Genomic DNA, 10,619 nt, shown 5'->3' with positions numbered 1-10,619 from the left:
AAATTTCAGCTTTTCTTTAAAAATTCCCCGCTTTTTGTCCATATTTTCCTGACTTTTCCAGGTAGGTGCCCCCCCCCCCTGTATAAGACATTTCCGCACAAATTTTAGAATTCATAACACAATCGGTCACTCAAATATATAGAGCAGATATAACTCATCTCATTGTTTTTAAAACAGCTGAATCAAAATTAAATAAATTTCTTAATTCAAACGACTTGCAAAAAGAAGAAAAAGAAATAATACAAATGATTCACAATAATTAATGATTTTATTTACAAATCTTTTTACACCTAAAAAAATCTATTCAATATCAGAAGGAATAGTTAAATCTTTGTCGTTGGAATGGTCTTGAATTGAAGCCTGGTTTAGATTGGTTACCTAAAAATGTAAACAACAAATAATAAATCTACATTTTGTTTTGAAGTGCATGAAACTGTTTCTTAATGATTGGATTTTCTTAAACCAGGACTCAATTTTAATGGTTTGAAGGCTTAATCATAAATATTTTAATTAGTGCAGCAGACCATATTTTAAATGACGAAATGACCATAACTTGGTAATGTGAACAATCAAAAGAATAAACACCTCAGCATTAATTTTACTTTTTGCCTTTCTTGTCCTATTTTGAGAACTATTCAACCTAGGTGGTTCAAATTTTGTATTTTCATTAAAATGATTTAAAAAATTGTATACCTTATAATTCAAAATTCTTTTTTTACTATCATTAAATAAATTTTGACTATCATTAAAAATTATATATTGCATGGAATTACTTTTGCATAATTGAATTTTTTAATTGTTACTAAATTTTTTCAATTTGTATAAAAAGTTTGAGATGGTAAAATACATAAAAAGATGCATATCATTAAATACATAAAATAAATAATAGAAAATACATTAACATTAAGGGGTTCAACCTTTTGACTTCTCTCCTAACCAGGACCATCTTTTACAGATTATAGATAACCCCAATAATTTGAATTCATAAAAATAGGTATGTTTATCCAGATAGAGTATGTTTCGTGTCTCATTTCATAAGTTAAAATGTCATCTGCAATAATTTTAATCATCATATTTGAGGTCACCCCTTCAAACCCTTAAAATTGAGTCATGGTATGTACTGATCGGATCATTAGAATAAAAGTTATTCGGGGTGTTTTATAGTTTGGTAACGGTCAGGCCTTATGTATAAATCATATTAAAGAAAATATGAAGAAAAAATTAACATGGCAAAGAAAATTCTGGTGGATGAAACTCATGTTAGGCCTATACTACAAATTGATCATTGTTAATCAAGACTTTTTAATATACAGCAGAATCCAAATCTATTAGAATAACATTTAAGTTTCATCAGTTAATTAAACAAACCATATCTTTTGTTTCCACTCTACTAATATTTTGATAGATTTATTTCTGTTTAACTGTTATCAGCATAAAATTAATATAAAATATTTTTTACCTATAAACAATATATCTATTCATTATTTAAAAGTATTTACTAGTAATATTTCTCATCCTTTGCTAATATTATTCTCAATTATTATTACAATGTGATTTTTTTAATTATTACAATGTGATTTTTTTAATTATTATAATGTGATTTTTTTTATTATTATAATTAAAACTAAAAGGGGTATACATTTATTTAATCTCATTATATTACCTTATTATGTAACATAAAAAAAGATAAATTTTTATAACAAATATATTGAAAACTGTATTTAACCATTTTGCAATAATTAAACAATAAATAAGTTATGTTAACTATTTAAATAAGCTTTATATAAAACTGTTTCGAGTCAAAATATGCAATTAAAATAATGAATGCTTAACTGTTATTACAAATAAACTTTACACAATATTACTAAACAATCTGACAAAAAAAACATTCAACTAATTTTACAATAACCACAAATAAGAATCTAAAAAACCAAAGTTGTATATTAAGTTACAATGATAATCAAGAATAATGAATAAGTCTAAATATTATTCAAATAGACTTTTGAATTAAACCCGTGTAAATGTAATAAAAAAATTGTAATCTTTTAATTAAATAATTTAAATTTATGTAACAATCTGTTTGTTGTAAAGAAATAAAAATAGCAATCTCAAACCGGCCAAAAAATGGTTACAACGCAACAAAACAAATTATAAATAGTTACTGAACTTTCATGTTAGAAGTAATTTCTAGAACTTGGGAATAAAAATTATTTCTGAAAAAGTCTGAATTTTTCATCAATCAATAAAACTTGCGCTTTTGATAAGAAACCGAGGTGGGCTCATTCAAACCTTGCCTAAAACAGAGCAGGTAACACTGTAAAAAAGTTTTCAGGAGCAATTCACATGAGTGATTGTCAGCCAAACTCAAAATTCCTGAAACTTTCCTGAGGAAAATCATTAATGATGCCTTTTAAAAAAGTTAAGTCTTTATCAATTTAAATCATTGATATTTTCAAAACATGAAACTCTAATGAAATTATATGCAGCATAATTTAAATGAATAACTATTTATAAGTTTACTTTTATCTCTAATTACATTTATTATTCTATCAGAAAAACATATTTACAAATGATGTCAAGTATAAATTCTAGTTCTAATATTTTTAGTTCTAATATATAAATATACAAGAATTTTTTTTACATAAATGTGATCAATGATTTCTGGAAATTTCCAGATAGTGGTAAGCAAATAATCTGGAAATTCGGATTTTTCCAGAGCACAATTATCTCTGAACATTGTAAAAAAGTTTTCAGGAGCAATACAGGAAAACATCAGGAGTTTTGGAGAACATTTCTTGAAAATAATGTATAGTCAAACATTTTATTTCTATGGGGAATACACGGAGAGAGATATTTAACTATTCTGCTAAGAAAATTAATAGTTTCTGAATAAATAAATGATTTTATTATCTTAGGTACTCAGTAAAAAATAAAAAGAAACCCTGGTTAATACATAATCAGAGCGCTGTTTTTAAGGTACTCATGATATTCAAGGTTCTTAATTGAATTAAACAGAAATTATAAAAGTTGTAATACATTTGCACACTCAATAAAGTGATTTGAAACTGTGCAAAATTCCTGCATTTTGAAAATTTTGCATGTTGAATAACATTGTATTAAAATAATTTTAATTTAAAACCTATGAAAAAATCTGTGGTAATCGACAAAACTATGTCAATTTTAGTGATTTTTAAATTTACAAGTGAAAAATTATCACCCAATTTCACAGGTCATATTAGCATCATATTTAAAACAACGATACTTTAAAAGCAAAGTGAAAATAATGATTAACAGAAGAAAAAATTTATCAGAGAAGGACCTAAATTTATGACAGACTATAGCACATTAATAAGCAATCATTAACAAGTGAAAGATTATCCTCCAATTTCACAGGTCATATTAGTATCATATTTAAAACATTGACACTTTTAAAGCAATGTGCAAATAATGATTTATTTGCTCGAGATAACTCGGGATGGTAATGTGATGGTAAATTAAATGTTTTTACACATAAAAAAATAAAATTTCAACCTAAACTTGGGTATTATGTTTTGTTTTAGTTCCTCGTATTTATTTTCAAAAAATAAATAATCAATGTAATTCTTTCAAAAAAAATTGATAAAGGAAGCGGTTAAAAAATCAAAATTCCAAACCCCGTTGCTGCATTAAAAAAAAAAAAAAAACTTTTACTCACCTCTGTAGTGACGTTGATGTTTTTGCCCAATCAACGAGTAGAGTTTAGGGTCAACGATTTGCTTTGCTTGATTTAAGACATCAACGAGTTCAGAAGCAACACCAACATTGTCTGAAGTGAAGAAGGAATGAGAAACTCCAGACGAGACTCCTCGAGCTGTTCGTCCTATTCTGTGGATGTAATCTTCAATGTTTGGAGGGAAGTCATAATTAACAACGTGTTGAACATCAACAATATCTGGAGTGGGAAGAAAAGATATTAGTTAAATCCAACAACAGAAATAAATGTTCTATCAACACAAGAAAATAATAAAATATTTCATCATTTAGTATAAGAAATTCGAGCTCAGCTGACCACCCAACTGCACCCAATAGCCCAAGGTCAAGAAAACTGGGACAGGTGCTGTAGGCTCAGGCCCCTCCATGGGATGAAAACTTAGAAATTTTATAGAGGAAAAAGTAAAGAAAACTGCATGGGTCAAACCTGAAGATTGAATAGTAAAATAATTTAGATTTATTCAGAGAAAGTGTGTTTTTGTGTCTGATTTTGTAACTTAAATTGACTGCACAAATTAATGAGCATATTTGAATCGAGCCACTGAACCATTGAGATGTACGTGAAAATTTAATAATTAGATCCGAAGTTATTCAAGGTACTCAATTTTCTAATTTGTGGCACTGCACACAAAAGAGGTGGGAATCTTTCCTGTTTTGGGATGCAGATAGTACTGTAAACACTTAGACTAGTGGAGATGCAGGATTTAGGTTCACCATATGCTTCCAACTCTTTGTGGTTATTGTAAAGTTTATACACGAAATTTATTTTTGCTGGATGATAATGAAGAAAAAAAAAAAAAAAAAAAGGCTTGGAAAAACAAAAACTGTTGTAATACTACAACTACCTTTGTTAGCAATTTGTTTACAACATTTTCTTTTTTTTTTCACCAGAGAGCACTGCTTTGACTGAATTTAATTGCTTTCCCTTTATAAGTTTTAACTAGCCTCTCATTTTTCTTAATTGATCCCAGCTGAATATCACCTTAAAAGAACAAGCTAATTCATCGCAAGCTTCAAATCTATTTTTGGGGTGATTTTTATATCGACCAAAGGCTGGCAGAGTGGCAAAAAACCCACCTACCAAGTAAAACCCACTCTGAAAATCCAAGTAAAACCCACCCTAAAGTGGGTTTATTGAGTTTTCTAAAATTTATTTCTTTTTTATCCTCTGTTATATTAAAGAGCTATTCTATTGAAATATATATGTAGTCTAGCCTAAAAAAATTAAACTACGGTGAGAAAACTGTGATCAGAGACTAGAGAGTCAATTTGCTGCCTAGACTTGACTGTACGGCCATTGATTAGTCAGTGATTTTAATTCGCTTTCTATGCAAATATATATATATATATATATATATATATATATATATATATATATATATATATATATACTCTAACATTTAAAATTAAAATATAAAAAGTAATCCTCTGTCAAAATAAGTTTCAAATGGGTGATTGTATGTGAGTACATTTTGCATCGTGATGTCAGAAGAAACTTTATTCAGACTTTTGCACCAATTTATTTGTATTAATTACACTTTAATTACCTATATGCTAAGTCAATTCCTAAAATTAAACTCAATTATTAATATTAAAATAAGCTTTTTTAAAATAAGGTACTTATCCCTGCCCTCTCTTTTGAAAGAAAAAAACAAACATGAAAAACCCACAGGGGTTGGGATTTTCTGGAAAAACAATCCTGAAGGTTGGAGACAGAAAAAGAGAGACAATCAGAACACATTTTCCATGTTTTTTTTTTGAAAGTTTATACTGCTTTGATTGAATTTTTGTTTCACTTTAAGTTCATTTCTCATTTTCTTTCGTTAGTCACCATATAAGTACAAACAGGTTCTTAACTACCTATTTTTGTGACGTTTTTTAAAGATCTGAATAGGCAGCTTAAGTTGCGACACAACACTATTTTGGGGAACCCTTTTGCTATGTTTGCAAAGAGGAAATACAGAGCTTCTATACATCTTCTAAATACTCAAAAAGAAGAAATTTTTTTTCTTGACTTTTCCAAGTAAATTTACGTATAATTCCAGAATTTTTTCCTTAAAAAAAAACTAAATAAAATTTATATTTAATAAAGCTATTTAATGATATTTAAGTTTTGGGCGTAATAACTGTTCTAAAAATGTTTTATGCTGAAGTTATTAAAACTCTTAACATTGCATAGCTAGCATAAAATTATTAATATTATTATTTTTTTTGCAGGAATTTTTAAATGACATTTTGACAATAACTTCATATTAAAATGGTGAAAAAATTTAAATATGTTTAAAAATTTAATTACAATTATATGATACATTCTTTGTGTAGAAGGTTATAATTTTAAAATATTTATTTGAAGAAGTTATACATTTCTTGAATAAAACATACCATATACATTTAACCATCTACCATAGTAAAAAAGAATTAAAAAAAACTTTGTTTTCTGAATCACATCAAGTTACTAAAGTCAAATAAGAAAAAAAATTATAATTTAATTTATTAAGTAATCTGCTATTATGATACAAGTAAGGAAAAATTTAGAGCTTATTTAGCTAACTGTTAAAAAAAATCAGATTTGAAGATTTTCGATTTCAAAAAGTATATGTTATAATTAAGTAATAATTTAAAAAGTAATTGCTTTGATTAATTGATTGTAGAATTGAGACACATTTTAGTTTACATTCGAATGGAAGCAATTTAAAATTTAGACTATAAAAATGTTATAATAAGCAATTATTATAGCAACAGTATTTTTTTTAAAAAATTTAGTAATACTCCAAAAGTATTAAAATAAACTTTTAACAAATTTTCTTTCTTATTTTCAATTTATTTCCATTTTAATAGAGAGTTAAGAAAATGAAAGTCTACAAAAACCTTTTTCAGCATTGAGTACACGTTTAGATAGGCTGATTGTCAACCACCCCTTTATGAATAAAATGTGCTCTATAACATAAAATGTATGAATATGTAAATACAAAAATTCCTATAGTAAGAAAATTTGGAATTAAAAAGAGTTTAAATGAACAGTTATGAATATTTATTTCTGATATCTAAGAAAAAAACATTAGATAATAAAATGATGTTTTCTCAAACAGTTATAAAATGTATTCAGTTTTCTCCCACTTTTTAAAAAAGAAAGCAGCTTAAAAAAGGAAAAAGAATTTGCTGACCTGATTGGCTAAATGTTGTTAATGATACCTTTACATGAAACTCAAAATTTTAAAAAGTAACTTTTTGATGTTTTACAATCGAATTCTACATTTTGCACACTATTTTTGAATTGAGTTTATGCAATTAGAATTAAATAAATAATTATTCGATATTTAGTAATTTTTACAGATAACAGAAATGTAATTTAAAATATTAATTACCTAGTCCACGAGCTGCAACATCAGTAGCAATCAAAATGCAATCTCTAGATCGAAATTCTGAAATATTTTGATAAAATTAGAGATTAAATATGTACATATTTTCAAAATAAATCATGAAATTGATGAAATAAGAAAAAAATATGCATTTATTGCTACTAATAGTTCAACCAAGATTAACAGTCGCAACCATTGCATAGAAAATGGCTACCAAATAACAAACTTCAGATGGCAAAAGTGGTGACTATGTTATACATCCTACTATAAAAGAATATAATATCCTCATACTTCATGTCCTGTTTTGATTGTTTATTTGGCAGTTTCTTTTATGAATTTTCACTGATTTAAAATCTAGCTGCTTATAATATGATAATACAACAGCTAAATATTAAATCGCATCTTTGAACAATTGTTGTTTGATAAATTTGATTTAGGAAAACTAAGCTTTGTCACTCGCTTTTTCAGGAATTATAACAGATGTCAATAAACAAAACCTTTTACCATAAATTGTCGAATTGTGCGTCTGAGAAATCAATTTTTGATTATATTCAATTTTGATTTTATTCTAAATTTGCTATTGACACACACTGCACCGTTCCATTGTAAATTCATGATTTTTTTTTTTTTGGCAATTATTGTTTCCATGTATAATATCCCAGGCATTTTTAGTATGATTGTATTAAGACATGCAAATTTCGAATAGGAGATCTGAGTAGTTATTTTTTTACTTGCTTGATTTGCAATGATTTACTTACTAAATGACCGTTGTATTGCTTATTTAAAATCTTCATTATTTTTTTTTTACATTTAAAAAATAAGTTTTGAATTGAATACAATAGTATTTCCCCATGTGAACTCCAAATTGTATATGTCAGCTAGAACTTTTTGACTTCATGTCAATTCTATTCTTAATTCAGACAGGTCTTATAGATTTTTTTTTCAGCAGTCATATATATATATATATATATATATATATATATATATATATATATATATATATATATATATATATATATATATATATATATATATATATATATATATATATATATATATTATATATATATATATATATATATAATGGATCTTCTCAAGGTTTTTAAAATCTGGGGTTACATGAAAATATTACCACACATACATTTTAGTAATCACTTTTGATTAACAATAATTTTATTTTCATTTAAAATAATTTTTTTTCTCAGAATATCCCCTTAATTTTAAACTTTTTAATTGTTTTACTTTTGTATTTAATATGATATTATAATTTTTGAGAAATTACTTAATCTGGGAGAAGCTTAGATAAATAAGTTATTGCTAAGAATAATTATTAAAGAGTATGTTACTCTTTACTATCTTATGATTATTCAACAATTATAAATTAATAATGATTCCATAAAGTGAATTTATTTGTTAAGATTTTGTTTAAGTAATTCTTAAGAATTCTATTGGTATATTAATTTGGCACTTTTTTCCCCTTGGAACTGAATTGTTTTATAGAAAAAGTAATTTTTTTCTCTTTACTTTCATGTTAGCAGTTATTGAAAAGCAACATTTGGTGAATAAAGCTCTGTATTCTTTTTTTGGTTAAAAACATGCGACACAGCCCTTAATCAGTTCAAAAAGTTAAGGCTTAAGAACATGTCAATGACTTTTTGCACAGCTTAAGATTAAAATGATTTTATTTTAGTTGAAAAAATTCAATCCAGCTTAAAACATAATTTAATTAAAATGCAAACTTAAAATTACAAGACATTGAGTATGTGAAATTTGTTAGAACATAAAATTCTATTAAATTTAAGTTATTAACTAGCGATTAAAAAATTTCAGATTCCTTACCATTTGTTTTACTCAAATAAAGATTTCTGTTATTTTCATTTAAAAATACTTTAAAATTTACAATAGTATACAGATCATATTTTTACATATTACTGCATCCTACTGCAATATTTTTTTTCCTTTGAAATTTCATTTTATTTCTACCAAAACAGGTATTTTACTAATACTTTCACTAATCATGAGAAGGGTTCACAGCGGTATGGGGACAATTATCGCCAAATGTTCCACAAATGCACTGCAATCCTACGCATGGACGAAAAATTTGCACAACCTTGAAATATATTTGAAATTTACAAAAAAGTAACTAAATTTGTTTTTTTTTAAAATCTAATTTCATGCATTTAAAAAAAAGAAAAAAATTGTTGTACAAGATTTATTGTTCTACGAGTGGTATGGATTTCAAATGTGTGGTATTAAAATAAATAACTGTAAGTGTCAGGTACAAAAACATTTTAAATGTTGAAATTTTAAATTTACCAGGGTTCCCACAAATTTTTTTTTTAAAAATTCAAGGACTTTTCAATGACTTTCAAGGACCTAAAATCAAAACTTTCAAGGACCAATTCAGTATTATTGTTATATGCTAAAGTACATGTCAACCAGATTTTACAATTACGTAGAAACAGAAATTGTATATTTTTAAATCACAATGCATATTTGACAACCAAATTTTTTTTTTACTAAATTTATCAGCTAATAATACAAATGGTTGATAGTTACATTGCTGTTTCAAATCACTTAGAAAAATTTCAATTGACAAAAACAAAAAAAAAAACTCCAATTGACATAGGATACTAGCCAACATTTGAAAACTAGCATCAGTGAAACTTTTCATGAAAAATTTAATGACGTGAATTAGAATTAATGAAACTGAATGAATGTATAACGCATATTATACATTCAGTTTCTTTCAAATAAGCATTGTAAATAATTGATAAAATTTGCATAATTGCACGGTTATTAAAATATACTTTTTTTAAAAATATGTTAGATCAAATTTCAGGTTACAGGAAATGTATATAATTAGATAAATTATCAATTTAACATATCTGTTTCAATATCAAATTTTCTATTTTGTTACTTCAGAATATCAGTAATGCGTTTTGAGCAGAATAAAATCTATTGTAGAACAATATTTCACAGATAACTAATGAAGACTTACTGAGCTTTATTTTCTTTAAAATATATCCATAAAATGTGAAGTGTGATTTTTAAAATTTTGTGAATATGCGTAATTTTCACTACACAGTGATTCACTGCGAGGAGTGTAGATATCAACAATGTCAATCTTAATCTATGAAAAGATAACCCAACATAGAACAGAGTTCACATGCCTTATATACTAGTGAATTGGAATTGTATTTTTGTAATGGCACAATACAGTACTCCCCCACCGGAATTATAGCTGTGATAGATTTTGATGCATGGATACCACTAGTTGAATCATTGCCATTTCGTGGGAAGCTGGGAGAGCTGTATTACGATCACCGTACTTTTTGAGAGCTGATCGTAAGAGCAGTATTAAGATCAGGCGTTGCCTTAAGCAATCGAGTGTATACATTGTACTTTATGTGTGATCGAGATTGAGAAGCAACAGTGTGAGGCTATGGATAATGTTGCAGTTCAACATGGACCATCCATCGAAGTAGGTTTGTTCACACCGCGTCCCGG

At 26.4% G+C, this 10,619-nt stretch overlaps 1 protein-coding gene across 1 annotated transcript in view; it reads right to left on the bottom strand.

Annotated features, from left to right (window-relative positions):
• Nucleotides 1–249: 249 nt before the first annotated feature.
• Nucleotides 250–10,619, bottom strand: part of LOC107444116 (putative ATP-dependent RNA helicase DDX5) — a 35,028-nt gene continuing 24,658 nt past the window's right edge. The window contains exons 13-15 of the mRNA XM_087150541.1: nt 7,116–7,172; nt 3,695–3,931; nt 250–378 (exon numbers count right to left, since the gene is read on the bottom strand). Coding sequence (XP_087006667.1) covers nt 311–378; nt 3,695–3,931; nt 7,116–7,172 — 362 coding nt within the window. The 3' untranslated portion in view covers nt 250–310. The remainder of the gene's footprint in view (nt 379–3,694; nt 3,932–7,115; nt 7,173–10,619) is intronic.

The sequence above is a fragment of the Parasteatoda tepidariorum genome, chromosome 1 (assembly GCF_982258835.1).
Source record: "Parasteatoda tepidariorum strain Cologne lab strain chromosome 1, Ptep-v5.0, whole genome shotgun sequence".
Lineage (NCBI taxonomy): Eukaryota > Metazoa > Arthropoda > Arachnida > Araneae > Theridiidae > Parasteatoda > Parasteatoda tepidariorum.
This window is presented reverse-complemented; position numbering and strand designations above follow the sequence as displayed.